The sequence below is a fragment of the Phalacrocorax carbo genome, chromosome 10 (assembly GCF_963921805.1).
Source record: "Phalacrocorax carbo chromosome 10, bPhaCar2.1, whole genome shotgun sequence".
NCBI classification, from domain to species: Eukaryota; Metazoa; Chordata; class Aves; order Suliformes; family Phalacrocoracidae; genus Phalacrocorax; species Phalacrocorax carbo.
In genome coordinates this window covers 818,727-835,329 of record NC_087522.1, presented here as the reverse complement: position 1 = coordinate 835,329, position 16,603 = coordinate 818,727, and the positions used below count along the sequence as shown (strand labels likewise).

Below are 16,603 nucleotides of genomic sequence, written 5' to 3'. Positions count from 1 at the left end.
GCCAAAGCACATGGTCTTCTGAATTCTGAGGTCTTTATTTCCATGCTGCCTCCACAGAAGTACAAATGGTGAAAGTATGAAAACCATGTCATGTCTGGCAACTTGTGGTAGTGGTGAGGCAATGCTTGTTCTTAGGGAGCTTAATTGGATCTGTGCGTTGCTCCGTGCCCCACAGTGCACGCTGGCATTTATAAATGGCCACGCTTGATTGCAAGTAAACCCATTTTGTGCTTCCATCTGAATGCATGACTGCTGCAAAGCACTGCTTTAATGAACTCCTTTGCATATGATTGTGTCAGTGAAATTAATTTTGTTTTGCAGCATCCTTGAAGTGCACAGGGAGCCTCCTGTGAGCAGCAGCGATCAGATCCCTGTCTCAGGGGCCCGTGCTCTAACTTGGGACCTGAGGCAAAACTTGGAGAGAGCAGGAGAGGCATGGGTGTGCAGCTGGAGCGTGAGCTCCTTGGGCTCCCGAGCCCAGCCCTGGAGTCTGTCCAGTACACCAGCGTTTCTTGACTCTTCTTTGCTGAACTGCTTCACGCTTGTGGCATTCCCCTGCTCCTTCATCCCTCACTCTTTTGAATCCAGTTGGTCGCTCTGCTAGCGTAGCAAGAAAACAAAGTCTTTTTGCAGAACAAAGTTGTATTTCTGCTGTTGATAAGGACGAATTCTCCCGGCATTCAGCACCCACTCCCGGCCGTGCCTTCTGGCAGGCGTGACTGCGCTTCTGCGAAGAGCCTGGGAAGGAGCGTGCCTGTTTGGGAGCACAGCACCCAACAACCCACCTTTCGCATCTGGGTCTCTTTCCTGCGTGGGAGAGAGGGCTGAGGGGCGCTGGCCCCGGCTGTGAGCCCTCTGCCCACCCCTGCTGTGGCCCGCTGTGTCGGGGAGCTGCCGGCGGCTCTGCCTGCGGTGCCTGCATGGAGGAGGGAGCGCTCCATGTGTGCACAGCAACCCTGGAAAGTGTCATTTTTACAGACTTCACTCTCTCCTTACATTCTGAAGGAGGGTGGTTAATCAGGATTAACTAAGGCTTCAGCCTGGAAGGGTCAGACTTAGCTGCTAGCGCAGGACAGATGTCAGGCAGGGGCCGGTGGGGTGATGCTTCTTGTCCGGGCTTGTTAAATACGGTGGAAAACCTGCTCTCATCCTGGCATACTGCACTCTGCCGTGCTCCTCTTGTTTTTACTTTTTGAAGTGGATTAATGGCTGTGCTTATTTCCCCTGCTGCAGCGGGCAAGGGGCTGGCTGTGCGGGGAGCCATTCTGCACCGGCCCTGGGATGGCTGGCTGCCTGTGGAGACACCACGCTCTGCCTCCAGAGACCCAGCGCCTCCCAGCTGCCCTATGGGGCAAAGGAGGAGCGTTTTGTCCTGCCCTAGCTGCTTCGACAGAGCTGCTGACTTGAAAACTCACCTTTTCTGCCTTTTGGAGAGCTGTGGTGGGGCTCAGGCGGCGGAGATCTTGTCTGTCCCAGGCTGGACCAGCGCCTTGTCCTCGGTGCGGGATGGGAGGCAGGCGGGCAGAGCCTGGGCAGGTGCTGAGCTCGGGGGGCCGCGAGCCCCGCTGCCCCCCGCAGCAGTGCTGGGCCCTGTGCGTGCAGGGAGATGCTGCAGAGGCTTCCTGCCGCCGAATCCCCGGCTCCCGGCATGAGGCTGGGTTGCGGGGTGGTGCCGCTGTGCCGGTGCTTTGCGTGCTGCTGCAGGGGGGCAGCCGGCATCGCTGCAAGCCTGTCTGGAGGGGGGAGGCTCGTAGCTCTGAGTCTCCCTAGTTTTATTCTTTTTTTTTTTTTTTGCTGTGTGCGGCCTGCAGCAGCTGCGCTGGCGTGTCCTGAGTGCTGGAAGCTGTGCAGGTCTGCTGGCGGCAGCCAGCAGCAGGGCCCTGGCCAGGAAAGAGCGTGATGGTCCCTGCTGGCAGCCTCCCTGCTGGCACTCCCACCTGGGCAAAGGGTCACTGCTGGCCTTGGCCTTGTCCCCGGGGATGAACAGGAGGTCTGAACCATGCTGTGTGCCAGGTATTGCTTTCCCCAGAAAAGAACATCCCGCTTCAGGGAGGGGAAATCGCTGCTTTTGTGTGTGAGCGGAGCGAGTCGTTTAGGTAGATGCTCTTCATGAGTCGTCTGCTGTAGAAGTTGCCCAGACACAGAACTATGCCTGTGGGTTTAAAAAAAGAGAAAAAAAAATCCAGTTGAGCATGAAAGATAAAGAATAGGCTTTTTTCCTGCTCACATGTGTCATTGTGTCAGGTCTCTAATGAGCTGGCCTCATCCGTTCACGTACAAAAACCTTTCCACAGCTGCTTCCTACCAGAGGCACACTGGAAAATAGGAGACTGACATTTTTCCTTTAGTTGTCTTTGTGATCTGGAACAATAACAGCAGCGAAGGAGGGGCCAGTAGTTCAGCTATGTTTGACTTTATTTATTGCATCTATTTAGAGCAATAGATGAATGATTATTAAACTTTCAGTGGGCTGATAAAAATGATAATGTGTCTTTGCCGTAAATCTGCTTTAAAGATGGACAGGGACTTGTTTGGTTATAGGGTGCTTGCATTAGGGGGTTAGGTAAGTGTATGTGATCAATAGGAAATTATGATTTCCCCCCTCTTATCTCCTCTGATGGTGCCGCTTCCATTCAGGGTGCCTGCGTGCTGCCGCCTGCACATCTGGGGGAGGGAAGGGTTCATTCCTTCTGCCGAGCTCTTAGGGGCTGAGCTGAGGAGAGGGGCTGGAGGTGCATGGCTGTACAGTTGTGGAAGGGCGCTTCGGAGACCACTCCTGGTGTGTCACAGCCGAAACAGCTGCACCAAAATCGTTCCTGGCCGGCTCTTAATGCCCTCTGGTGATGGATGGAGCCTGTTTGGATGCGCCACCTATACTTACCACAGACTCAGACTAGGGGCAGAGGATTACAGGCTGTGGAGGGTTGGTAAATGTGGTGCTTTTAATGTTTTTTACGTGTGTTTTTTTTAAACCAATAGCTTCTTAACTCTGTATCCGCAGCCAGTTGCGATTGCTGTCGCTTTGCTGCAGCGGGTTCAGCATAAGCAGGACCAGCAAAACGAGGCGTCGTCTTCTCTTGGTGAGCAAAAGAGGACACAAAGTTTGGGGTTATGTTTTGACTTATACCTGTCCTTGTGTAAAGAAGTCTTTCTGCAGCCTGGGCGGCTGAGCAGGTATTTTGAGGGGCTGTTGCCATTGTGGCCTCATCTAAACTGAGGTTTCTGCCCGAGCTGCACGTATGTCACCTGGATTGCACCGTTACAGACTAAGTTGAACTACCGTAGCCCTGTGCTGCGAGGAGGCCAGCACACGCTCCAGGGCAAGGACAGGAGACCCACTGCAGCCAGGCGGCAGCTTTGCAGCTGACGAGCTGCAAGAGGAGCCTCAGAAAATAAATACAAAGAGGTTCAGGGTGGATGATGCTTAATGTGGGATACGTGCTCGCTTTGTCTTCTTGCCCATCAAATGTTAGCGGAGCTGTTCAGGAGTCGCCAGCCTGGCTCGCCAAGAGGCTGCAGTCCCCACCTATCGCACAGGGCTGCAGGGTGCCCACCACCCTGTTCACACAGCCTGCGGCCCTCCGCCTGAGTGAGGGGCTGCCTTTGGAGACAGGGGAGGTGCGGGGCTGTATTTGATTGCTGAGCCGGCTAGTTGAGCGGAGGCTGCACTTCAGGAGTTCCTGGTATCTTTCTCAGATTGTTAAATTGTTTATTTGAGTCAGCGCCTTTATCTCTCGCTCGGATTTAATTGTGTTCCTTAGCACTGACTGTTCCGCACTGCATGTCTGTTGCTCCCCGTTTACACCTTGCCTGCCTCGGATCGCCGTGCTGCCCCAGCATCTCGGAGTGTGCTGGGAGGAAGGCACATAGCGTTTCACAGAGCAGCAGATGCAGAGGTTTAAGTAATAACAAGCCCACTTGTAGCAGCGACGGCAGGAAGCATGAGTAACGCTGGGAACGCGCTGCTATTGCTGGAGTGTTTTTGTAGCAGAGCCTCTTGTGAGGGAATTGCATCTGGTATTTTGTAGTGCTTCCTGAATCACTTCTAGCATCTTGTGATCTGTATCCACAGGCAGCTCTTCATCCTTGGTCCGCTCTGGCTGCGAGAGTGTCGAGGAAACCAGAACCGTTATCGTGGAGATGCTTCTGCGACGAGGAATGATGCAGATACGGCCCAAGGCACGTGGTTGTTGCCGGCTCTTGGCATGCTGACTGAAAAGGGTTAATGCTGGCCTGATGGTATCATACCCTTTTATACCTGAGTGTGGAGAGGACCACACACTGCTGGGGGCAGAGGGGTGGCACCTCTCTTTCCCTTGGCCCTTTTCGGTCAGCTCATGCGGAGGAGAATGAGCTTGGCCGTGCTGCGCCCTGCGCTGCTGTTGGAGCCGTCCTCCCTCGGTGGTGGTACTGCACATTGTCACCTTGGCGTGCTGAGCTGGGTGCAGCAGGGAATGGGAAGGATGAATAAGGCCATTAAAAGGCAAGTGTGTTACTGTGGAGGCATGGATAGCAGTTCTAGAGAAAAGATGTAGAGAGAGACCACGTAAAACTGGGCTACAATCTCTGCTTCACGCTTCTGTGATTGATCTTCAGTTTGGAACTTGACACGGTAATTTAAGGGCTAAGTTTAATTTTTAGTGTAATTGTTTTTTGAACAAAGGTAATGTTTGTAAAGGGAAGTCTCTGCATCTGTCTTTAAATTCTTCCCTACACCGTTGTCTGGGTGCATTCAGCTAAACACAGCTGCTGTGAATTTCAGCCTTCTCTCCTTGCTATGGAAGTTTTGGATATTCTGGAAAGTTAATTTTTCCTAATTCTAGATGACCCACTAAATCCCGTCGGCATCGGCTGACTGTTAGCAGGGACCAGGGGCTCGAGTCATGGTGTCGTGGGGCTGGGAGGGTGCCCGGCAGGGCCTGGGTCTGCGGAGCAGTGCTCCTCATAGAATCATAGAATCGTTAAGGTTGGAAAAGACCCTTAAGGTCATCGAGTCCAACCGCTAACCTATCGCTGCCAAGTCCACCACTAAACCATATCCTCAAGCGCCACATCTACCCTTCTTTTAAATACCTCCAGGGATGGAGACTCAACCACCTCCCTGGCAGCCTGTCCCAATGCCTGACAACCCTTTCGGTGAAGAAGTTTTTCCTAATATCCAACCTCAAGACCTGCTGCCAGACCCTGCTGGTACCCAACAGCGAGGAGCTGCCTTGTGAGCGCCCTACGATGGGCCAGCCTGGAGCTTGCTTAAAAATAAAAGAATGCATGGTGCTCCAATCAAGAAACTAGTGTTCCGTAAACCTAATGGGAGAAGTACGCGACGGGGAATTGTATTAAAGTTGGTGGGAGCGGGACCCTGTGCCATGGTATTCGGCGGAAGGATGTTTGGTGATGCGAAGGAGAGATCTGGCTACGAGAGCGCCTGTCTCTAGGCCAGTCCATGCCAGCTGGTGAAACGACAAGGGTCTGTCTTCAGGGGTGACTCGGGGGCGGGGGGTTTCTAGCACAGCTGAAGTAGGCTTCTCTAGGTCATTGCCGTCTTGTCCTGATATCTGCTGGGTGAATGCCGAGTGTTTAGGTGTCAGACCAGGAACTGGAAGTATGTTTACTGTATTTTCAGGGATTAGTGTTAAATGTTATATGTTGGTGCAACACGAATAATTCACTAGGCTTTCTGCTGAAGGAGGGCAAGGGGTATCAGGCTGACACCTGAATAGGCTTAAGATTATTTTTTTTATCACATTTTGTCACTTTTTTCCTGCCAATGGATCTTGTTTTGCTTAATGGGAACTAGGAGCAGAGAAGGCTGTTTGGTCCCCCTTAATCTCCAAGTCCCTACAGACTCTCCAGATTTTTCTTCCCAATAAACTGGCTTGCAGCAGCGTCCCAAGCTCATGTTACGGTGAGCACCAAGCAGGGGTGTGCGGCACTTGCACCTGTGTGGTGTGGAGGTGAGCATTTGCTGTGGACTGCTACTTGCTTAAAACTGTGTTTAGAGATGTAGGAAGGTGCTGGTCCCTGTACAGGCAAGGGCACTAAATCTGTTGTCAGAAGGGCTTGCACATATGTAATGAGAGCAGATTATTTCTGTTTTCCCTTATTTTGCTGCCTTGAGGCAGGTGGACAGATTATAGAGGATAGAGAGTATATGTTTATCAGTCCTTTCCTTCTTTTTCATCATCCCCCCCCTTCTGGTGACCCCATTTTGAGAGGGATAAAGCAGGCAGCCCAACCTCATTTCTCAAATCTGTTGCAAAGTCTGATTAGAGAAACGGAGGAGCTCTGGAGCTGTGCGTGTGCAGCCTGCCTGGCCCCTCTCGCCGCTCCGTGGGGCGGCTGGTCTGCCGCAGCCCTCCCGCCTGGCTCTTGCCCCGTGGCTCTGGTCCCTGCTGGTGCCACTGCCCCTTTTTGGGGACCCTGCTCAAACAAGTTCGAGTCCCGTGTAGGCACTTTCTGTCTCTCCGCGGGTGTACTGAAGGACGTAGGTGCACCACATCCCAATCAGGATTGCTTCTCCTGGTAGTATGCAGCACAGGAAGGTTGGGGAGCAGCTGCGCGACTGACGTGAGCTTTGCCATAAGCCTATTTCTTACAGACAAAACCTTGGTGTTGACTTTGTGGTTAAAACTGGTGGGGGCAGCTGACCCGTGACCACATGTTAGATGAACCTCCTGCCTGTTTCGTGAGCAGCGGGAGGAGCGGGCTGGCTCTCCTGGCTGCAGCCTGGTGCCTCCTCGAAGAAGTGGAACGTGCTGGCTTTTCTACAGCCGTGGTGGCATATGCTGCTCAGGAGGGAGCCCTGGCTCAGCTGCTGGGGTCAGCCCACCATAGCACGTTACTCCAGAGGGTATTCCTGCTGAATGCAGATGCTGGCGCCTGGTTCCCGTCCTCCAGAGCCTGTGCCGTGTCCCCAGGTGCACAGTGATGAGTGCTGGCTGGCCATTCGGGTGTTTTTGTGGGGGTAAAAGTGGGGTCGGAGAGCTGGAGCACAGAAAGTGTTTCCTGATGTTGGCTGTTGGTGAGGAAGATGCCCTACCAAACCCGGCTGTGGTCTCCCATTGGCTTTTTGGGGAGGAGACATCCTGAGGAAGGGGCGCGTGTGGCCTGGCTGGAGGGCTCAGAGCAAACTTCAGCATTATGAAAGGTGTCCCCAGAGCTGCAGGGAAAGGACAAATCTGCCAAGGGCAGCTTTCAGTTGCCGGTGAGCTTCAAGCCCTTTCTGTTTGTGTCCAGAAGAAAAACAGGTTTGGGCAAATCCCTTGGGTGTGCTGGTGTCCTTCTGAAATGGCTTTTCTGGAAATTCAAGAGTAAATTAGATGCGTTCCCCAGGCTCTTAGCACATATCCAAAGCAGTGCCAGTTGTGCTCGTCGCACCGGTGGCTGAGTCCCTCCCTCGTTTGGAGTTGGCCGGTCCAGCAGCACCCGGCAGGTACCGCACTGCTCTGGTGGCGGTCGTCCTGGGACGCTTGGGTTCCTTGTGCTCGCCCCAGCTACAGGGAGAGCCTCGTCTGGCTGCCTGGGACAGTCGTTCGTAACGGTGTGCGATGCCAACGCGAATGGCGCTTTCCCTCCTGCTCAGTGGTCCGTCCTAAGTGAGTTTTCTGTGCCGGGTAGTGGCAACAGAGGATGATGTTTAGGATGAGCAAGCTGTGCATGGTGGGTACTTGTAACCTAGTGGAGAAAATTACGTGGAGACTGTAGGGCTTATGTGCTGAAGAGGGTGTCTGATGCAAAGTAAGTTTGTTCTACCTGCATATTATTGGAATGGTCAGTTTGTAGAAGCATCTGCAGTTCTGATGTACTGATTTTGGCTGATTCCTGGAAGGGATACCTATATTAGCACTGAGCATCTGCATCTAGGTTCTGGGAAATCTGTTACCTCACCAAAGCAGAAATGAGCTAGACAGGATGAGTGGACATCAGGAGACTAAATACTTGTTTTGCTTCAGCTTAAGCAAATATGTTTTAGGAAATGAACAGTTTCAGACCCTGTGTTACATGGATAGGTATGATTAAAAATGCCCTTTGCTCTGTGTTAGCATGGGAAATGCTGCATGTTGGTTTCAGTGGATTGAAGTGAGCTTGCCTCGCTCTGGACCTATGTGAAAGTATTGTAGGTTGATCGTTTTGGCCTAACTGATTCCCAAGTTTGCTATAAACATTTCTGCAGTTCCTCTGCAACCGCTGCCGTAACCCCTCTGGTCTGTTCTGAGAGCAGCTGGCGTTTCTTTGCCCAGCAAGGCATCAGCTGCTGCTTTACCTCAAGTTGTGCGGAGGGTCCTGCACGTGGTGGTGGGTCCTGGCCCGTCCCCAGGTGGAATGGGAAGGCAACGCCCCGTTCAGAGCTGTCGGCAGTCCCTGGGTTTGGGCGTGCTGTTAACTGTGCCCGTCTGTGAGGGCTCGGTAAAGGGAAGAGCTTGTGCGTTTGCTGTACGCTGTCTCTGTCTCCGCAGAACATTGTGTCCAAGAACGCTATGCAGTACCGCGGGAATGCCCAGCACGATGCGCAGGAGTTCCTGCTTTGGCTTCTGGACAGAGTCCATGAAGATCTGAACAATGTCGTGAATTACAGCGGTATGCCTCCACTCAAGGTAAGGGATTTTGCTGGGACCCAACATGGGACAGTAGCTGTAACTTTGCATACAGTCTGTCTTTTTAAATTTAATCGACGTGTTGGCTTCTCAGTTCTGATAGTTTTTTATGGAGCAAAAGTTTGGATTAAATTTTGTTTTTTGTTTTTTTTTTTTTCTTCCTGGCCCTGTGAATGTAACTAATTCCTGGCAAGTGTGCCCCAATACAGCTGTTTGTGAATGGCCACATACTGCTCTGCAAGAGCTGGGAGGCATTACAGGGGAGGGACTGCCAGGCGCATCATCTGGTGTGAGATCCCTGCCTTTCCCGGGGCTGCCCTAGCTGCCTCGCGTTCCTGCATAACCACCTGTGTGAGCAGAGCTACTTACAAATCTTGTGACATTTTTCTGGTGGTTTTGGGCAAGGAGGGCCCAGATTTGACGAGGGGTACTGGAGCCATCTGACGTGGTGCACCTCCGTGCTTGGGTGTGCTTCTAGGGTTTATTCTTCTTTTTTAGCCACCGCTGGAGGATGATGTGCTGCTCGAGGGACCAGCCTTTCCAATCAGTAGTACTTTTGTGCAGGAACTCTTTCAAGCCCAGTACAGGTATGATATTCTGTAAATTTTGAGGCATTACAGCATGTGCTGGTGACCCCAGTATAATTCTATCCTGTTGCTAGCTCCCAGTATGGTTGCAGCTGGTGTCATTGTGTTAACAGCTGTTTCTGAATTCCTGCTGAATGAGATCTGAACTAAGACCTTGCTCCGGAGGAGAGAGAGATTTTCACTACTTCTCATTTGGTATATTCTGTGAAAAGCTACAGTATGTACCCCCTCTTCACTGGCGCTGGTGCATCCTGAAAGCAAGGCAGTGCTCAATGGAGCAAAGACTCGGGATGACTCAGTGCTGTGGGGCTCACCCTGGCTGTTCAGAGGCAAGAGCCTGTGGCAAGATCTGGAGGTGCCTGGAGGCTGCTGGGGAGTTACGGATCCCGGGCGTCTTGCAGAGATCCCGTTATCTGGCACTTGGGCATTCTGAGTTGAATCTTTCACTGTCCCTTCAGGGTTTTCCCATGAGTTTCCCATACTTCCTGGGAAGGGAGCTTTCTAATTTCAGAAGCAATACAAGAAAACAACCTAATTTCCAGTGCTCCTCGATGGCTTGTATCTGTGCAGCTATAAGAATTTTAGTTGCTGGGCTTTCTCCCGAATATTTGGCAAGGCTTCCTTTGAAAGGAGAAGCCTTAAGCCTGGTATGAAACGCAAAGCCAGTGCAGGGTGCAGGTTAATTCTGAATGTGAGAGATGTATTGTCTGGAGTTTTTTCCCTTCTGAGTAAGAGAGGTCCGTACACCTGCAGTGCTGACTGTCACTGTCTTTTTCCTGCCACTTCCCTTCTCTTCAAAGAGAAAATCCTTTCAGGTCTTCCACGTTGGAGCTACTGTTGGTGAATTACTAATCTTGCAGTAATGTTTATTAAAAGCCGAGTTCAGTGACTGAAGTCTTTTCCTGTGATGAACTTTGAGACTAATTACTTTAAAGGGATCTAGAAATGGGGAGTCCATCGTTTGCAGCAGCTGTGTCTATACAGCTCTGTATGGAGAAACAGGAGTAGAAAGGGGCAGCCAGGTTGACATGCGAAGGCTGTTATTCGTGATTTGATGAATTATCCATTCCTGAAGAAACGAGGTGTAACTCTGTCTCGTTCTTGACCTTTGCACTAGGTCCTCTCTGACGTGCCCTCATTGCCAGAAGCAGAGTAACACCTTTGACCCTTTCCTCTGCATCTCTCTGCCGATTCCTTTGCCTCATACACGGTAAGTAACTGCTTTGAACTTAACGTTGGCTGTTTCCCATGTGTATAGTGTTGTTTAATTTGCCACAGAAGGAAGAGAGATGTCAGCAAAATCTCTCCAGTAAGTCTTTAAAAAAAGATAAATAGGACCATATGGGGATTAAATTTTTTGCTTTCCAGGTAAATTGGAAAACTGAGCCTTTTACTTGTTTCAGAATGGCCCTTCGCCCCCGCCCTTAACTTCCTATGTAATTTGTTTTGGGGAGAAAAAAAAATACCTTTGATTCGGGTAACCAAAATATTTTGCTTTGGACTTTAATTTATAGCATTTTAAAATTAAAAAGGGGAAAAGGATGAAACATTTTTTTTACTTTCTTTAGAACAGTCTCACTGATTGCTCCAATTTCAAAAAGTGAAGTTAAAAGCTTTCCTGCAAAATGTTTTGGGTTTTTAAAATTATTTTTGAAAGACAGATGTTGCCAATGAAGAAAAAAACTCCAGGGAGAAAAAAAATCCAGATAAAACAGCAAAACTACCCGTTGTATAAATAAGCAACTCCTTCACCTGATGTTTTGGGTGCAGAAAAACTGTACTGGTCCAAGAAGCAACGGAGCAAAGTAATGGAAGAACATATTCAGTATGATGATGTCACATTTGGTTCAGAAGTCCCTGCTCCGCCGCTGGGTGGGCTTTGCAGGGAAGGTGTCCCGGGTAGGCTAGCTGCCCCGCTCTTCTCTCCCCAAGGCGGCCCTCCTGGTTGCTGGTGGAGGCAGGACTGAGTGTGGAGAGACAGCCCGGAGCAGCTGTTCCCAGCGGCAGCGCGCTCTGAGCGCTTTGAGGTGCTGCCCCGGGCTGTCCTAAGCTGCATGACAGGACCCTTGTTGGAAAATCACAACTGCCTTGCAATAGGGAGCTTTATTTTTAACTTTGGGGGGCTTTTTTTGAGAAGGCTTTTTGCTTGTGGGAACGAGTGACACCAGTCCATGCAGTAGGCAAGGAGTCTTTGGAAATCAAATGTATTTGGCTGCGGCCGAGTGCAACTCCAGTGCGAGGTGGGTCCGGGCTGCTGAGATGGCCCTGTAGCGTACGGGCAGGCTGGATGCCCCCAGGCTGGGCTGACTGTGATCAGGGTGCTGCCAGGGAACGCTCAGCCCAGCCCCAGCAAAGCCTCCCGTGCTCTCGCAGGCCGCTCTACGTCACCGTGGTGTACCAGGGGAAGTGCTCCCACTGCATGCGGATCGGAGTGGCAGTGCCCGTCTCCGGAACGGTGGCCAGGCTGCGGGAGGCCGTCTCCTCAGAGACCAAGATACCCACGGAGCAGGTAACGGGCTGGTCTCATCACCCGTGTCTCCTGCCTTCAGGGGGAGGGAGTGCGGAGGCTTTCATCCCCTGTGGAAATGAAGGAATTGAAGTTTGCTGCCCATGATTGAGTGGGGGAGGCAGGGTGGTGATGATCTGGGTCATGGTTTTGTCCACGCATTGACTTTTTGAAACCTAGTGGTGTCGGGATAGCCACCTGTGGAGCATGAGGACCTTCTGCCTCATCACCCGGTGATTCGTGCGTGCTGGCAGTGAGGGAACTGCTGGGCACCTAGGAGGAACTCCTCTGTAGGAAGAGCTTCAAGAACGCTGTTGGATCCCACCAAAACAGCTTCACATACCGCCCTTACCCCAGCTTCTACTTTATGGCAGTCCTTTTCCCTTTTCCTTGCTCCTGGCCGATGCCAGGTTGTTTTGAGAAATGTTCCTGTAGCAGGAAAATCCCAGCTGAGAGACGGGGCAGCTCAGCTGGACCAGGCATGGGTGGTTTAATAGGTTCTGGTTTGCTTCTGCTGACTCTAGATTGTGCTGACGGAGATGTACTATGACGGGTTTCACCGTTCCTTCTGTGATACTGATGACCTGGACACCATTCATGAAAGCGACTGCATTTTTGCCTTTGAGACCCCAGAGATATTTCGGCCCGAGGGTATCCTTAGTCAGAGAGGTAAGTCGATAACTCTGCTTAATGTCCACCTCAGCTGACTAGGTGAGGGAGGCTTGTCTTGGAAAAGGATATACTTGGGAATAAAAGTCCCATAAGTAGTTGATGTTCTGGCGTATTGATTTCAACTCTGACTTTGTCCAGACTTATTCCAGCAGACTTAATGGTGTTGTCAGCCGGGAGGTTATCAAGAAGCGATGTACACTCCCTTCTTCCTCTTCCCGGGGCTGATTCTGCAGGCCAGGCTGGCTTAATGGGAAATCTGTTGTCAGGCTTAATTTAAAGATCTGCTAGGGACCAGATGAAGCCACTGAAATTGTGTTATTTAAAATCAGATTGCCAGTGATGAATAAACAGTCTCAGGCATGAACAAACACTTTCTCTTTCAAGGCTGAAAAAACTCAGCTTCTCTGCGTCTCCCTCAGTGAAAGGGAATAATTTCTTCCCGGGTAGACGGAGCATAATCAAAGGCAAATTTTATTATTGGAAGTAACAAGCAGGGTTTATGTCACTTTAGCTTTTCTTGCAGGCAGACAAAGCTATGAGTACTTGTAGAAATTACTGTGAAAAATCAGTTAGCCAAGCACTTCCATACAATTTTTCTTTTGTAAAGAAATAGTCACTATGAAAAGTAATTGCTCTTGGAAGCCTTCATACAAGTAATAAAATTGGTCTTGATTCCATCCTGACCTGCTCCTCTGCAGCCGAAAGAGGGTTTCTTGACGGGGGTGTCAGGGCACTAAAGGCAAATGACATGACATAAAATGTTTCCTTTCTTCTGATTTTTTTCAGGAATACATGTGAACAATAACCTGAATAACTTGAAATGCAGCACTGAGCACTCCCGAACAATATCCTACTCTCAAGGAGCAGTGAAGTCTGGAAAACTGGAACAGTCCTCCACTAAACCAGCAGCAAACGACAAGATTGTCTTGCTGGTGTGTAACAGAGCGTGCACTGGCCAGCAGAGCAAAAGGTGACTGGCAGCTTCACGGTTAGAGTTACTCTTCTGGCTGCTTCCTTAACTGACATGGGTTTTAATTACCAGGTAGTCATAACACAAGGTGAAGGAGCGACGGCTTGCATTCCTAGCTTACGTTAGGTGCTGAAGAACACATTGATCAAAACACATTAATGAATGCAGCAAAATATTCCTAATTTTGGTGAACTTCAAATAGTCCAGTGTTGCTGGAAAGTGGTGAATGCGGAGCAGACGGAAGGACACACCGCCTCTCAATAGAGCCGGCTAGTTTGAGAGCAGCGAGCGCGTCTGACCAGATCCTGCGACGTGTAGGAATTTTAAATTGGGCTGCAAGCAGTGGGTGGGGGGAAGTGAGAAACGACCACGGCAAAGGCATTTGTACCAACCACGGACTGAGAACTGTCTCAGCCACTGAAATTTGTTTCACAAATTGCTTCACAAACCCAGCCAGGTTGTAGAGCTCCGCAGCCTGAAGCAAGCTGCTTGAGCAGAGAGCAGGGCTGCAGCCTGTTACAAAGCGCTCTCTGCCTGGGCAGCCATAACAGCGTTTCCTCACAGTTAAGCACCTCTCCTCTGGAGACAAGTTTTTAGGTGCCTGGTTTCTGGGGAGTTTCATCCAAAGCATGCCGATCTCTGTAGGTGCTGAGTGAGGAGTGTGGCACCGTCGGTTTGGGGATCCGATTGCTGAACAGAATAATCTTTTAATTGCTCCTTCAAATGCTACTCCTCCTGTAGGTTTGGCTTGCCCTTTGTGTTACACCTGGAAAAAACAATTGCTTGGGATATTCTGCAGAAGGAGATTCTGGAGAAAATGCAGTATTTCCTGCGGCCTGCAGCCTGCATGCAGGTGAGGCAAATGGCTCATCTGTTTTGAGACTTCTAGCTCTGTGTGACATGAACTAACAGGGAAGCCAGTTGCTTGGGGCAGTAAATATGCTGCACACGCTGAACTGATGGCTTCCCAATATTTCCTTGTGCAATAATGCCCAAGTCTGGTATTCCACCTCTTCAGTGCTTTTGACTATTTGCTGAAAGGTACAAGTAAGATTAGACTGATCAGGTGAAGAAATTGCTTGCTTCATTTTCTTCCTTACCCCCAAGAAGTACTTGAGAGATCAGTGCTGTTGTCTGCACTGGAAATCCACTGGTTGGTGGTGTTTGCCTAAACGAAAAGCTGAAATGTTTGCTTAGTGAGTGCGTGTTTCTGATGAGAAATCCCTCTGAGAGCAGGGGGGTGTTTCTGGTCACCACAGAGGAGTTGTTGGGTGCAAAGCCTCAGTTGTTGTACCTCACCCCTCTGTTAGCTGCTTGGCATAGGCGTGTTTGAGACCTTGTACATCTGCTTTCTTATGTAAAACACACATTCTAGGATGAAGTACATGTCAGCTGGTGCTGAAGGCAGGTTTGCACGTAGGTGAGTTGGGTCTGTGTCACTGAGATGGCTTCTATTCCCTCCGCAGGTTTGCCCATTCAGCTTGCGAGTGGTCAGTGTCGTGGGCATAACGTACTTGCTACCTCAGGAGGAGCGACCCCTCTGCCATCCAACAGTGGAAAGGTGGGTTAGTCCCCATTCCCGGGAGTGGAGAGGTTTCTCGGCTGGGAACTCGGCGTGTAGCCATACAGAAAGGGACGGTCTTGGTGTGGGTGTGGGGAATGGACCTCTCAGGCCTGAGGAGCAGGCAAACAACGGGGTGCCCTCAAGGAGCTCAGTTGTGTGTCATGCCTTACAGCTGGAGTCTGTCCTCCTTGGAAATGGAGAAGAGGATGAAAGTGTTGCTCCCCCCACTTTTTTTTTTTAGTGACTGTTACTCTTTAGAAATTTTTGTAGATGCCTGTTCTGTAAATAAGTGCACGTTTACTTACAGAATTAATGTACCTGGGTAAATGCAGTTTGTCAGTTTTGGCATGTTCTTTGCTGTATGAATTCCTTTTACTCCTTTGTAAACTTGACCTGTGTGGGAGTGGAGGAAGGATGAAGGGCTAGTGGAGATAAATTATACGCATGTGAAAGATAACAAAGGCTTCAGATTGAAAGGTAGTCTAACTTTTGTCTGCTCCTCTCTCTCCAGGGCATTGAAGTCATGCGGACAGGGGGGAACTGCTCATGTGAAATTAGTGGTAGAATGGGACAAAGAAACTAAAGATTAGTAAGTATGAAGTAGAAAGCCTTAAAGTGTGGTGACCTTGGCATCGATGCTTGGGCTCCCTGTGAACTGAGCACCCTCCAGCAAACATGAGACCCCTCAGAAACTGCACCCCACACCCTGGCCCGTCTGCAGCGACGACCGGGGCTGGGCGCGCTAGCGTTGTTCTGAGTTGGAGTCCTTTTCTCTGTAGTCAGAGTTTTACATTATGGAGCAGGTGTCTCGCCTGTGGCTCCTTCCCCCACAAATCATATTTGTGTGAGAAAGTTTGTGGGCAGCGAGTAGCTTTTTCTGTCTGAGGTGAACTGGAGCGGGTGCCCACTGGAGCTGTCTACCCCTGTGCTCACTTGTGTTGCCCTGGTGGGATCTCTTGCCAGTCAGCTCTCGCTCAGGTGCAGCGGGACAGATCCAGGAAAGAGCTGCTGTTTTTACCTTTAGGATGGCTCCTCGGCAGCGTGGGGAGTGGGTGGATGTGCTGGTAAATGTGTTGTCTCCCTGATGCAGCTTGTTTGTGAATACAGAAGAGGAGTATATTCCAGACTCTGAAAGCGTCCGCCAGCAGAGAGAGCTTCATCATCAACCTCAGACCTGCACTTTATCTCAGTGTTTCCAACTGTACACCAAAGAGGAACAGGTAGGGACAAGACTGCGCAGCAGCGAGGCTCGGAAGGTCTGGCTGGTGCACGTGCTGCCTGAACTCTCCCGCTCAGCGGAGCAGCTGTTTCCGGCAAACACTGACTTGTTGAGACAGAGGAATAAATTTGTGACACAACACTAGTTGTGTTGTGCTAATGGAGTTTCTCTGCAGTGAGGAGAAAGTTGTAGGAGGTACTGCTTTTGGGTTTTTTGTCCCCCACGTGTTGATATGAGAACTTACTCCTCTGTTCTGCAGTAGCAATGTCTCTTTCTGGCATACATTATAAAGGGTTAGGGCAGTGCGGCTTCTTCATGGGAATTTACTGCTCTGTCTCGGAGCAGTTGTGTGTTTCCAAGCCTGAGCAGGGCTGGGGTGGGCTCAAGGCAACCCCCACTGAGTGGGACCCCCCCGAACAGCAGCGCAGTGACGGCTCAGCTCAGTTCTCCAGCAGCGTGGCCGCTCTTCTCCTCTAGCTCAGCTCGTGGTG

At 50.6% G+C, this 16,603-nt stretch overlaps 1 protein-coding gene across 2 annotated transcripts in view; it reads left to right on the top strand.

Annotated features, from left to right (window-relative positions):
- The window catches only part of USP31 (ubiquitin specific peptidase 31), a 37,281-nt gene that overhangs the window by 6,278 nt on the left and 14,400 nt on the right, over positions 1 to 16,603 (top strand). For both annotated transcript variants that reach the window (XM_064461278.1, XM_064461277.1), the window contains exons 2-11: positions 8,457 to 8,594; positions 9,093 to 9,181; positions 10,299 to 10,391; positions 11,555 to 11,690; positions 12,212 to 12,356; positions 13,146 to 13,329; positions 14,071 to 14,182; positions 14,796 to 14,890; positions 15,405 to 15,482; positions 15,984 to 16,113. In XM_064461278.1, the coding sequence (XP_064317348.1) occupies positions 8,457 to 8,594; positions 9,093 to 9,181; positions 10,299 to 10,391; positions 11,555 to 11,690; positions 12,212 to 12,356; positions 13,146 to 13,329; positions 14,071 to 14,182; positions 14,796 to 14,890; positions 15,405 to 15,482; positions 15,984 to 16,113 (1,200 nt within the window). The remainder of the gene's footprint in view (positions 1 to 8,456; positions 8,595 to 9,092; positions 9,182 to 10,298; positions 10,392 to 11,554; positions 11,691 to 12,211; positions 12,357 to 13,145; positions 13,330 to 14,070; positions 14,183 to 14,795; positions 14,891 to 15,404; positions 15,483 to 15,983; positions 16,114 to 16,603) is intronic.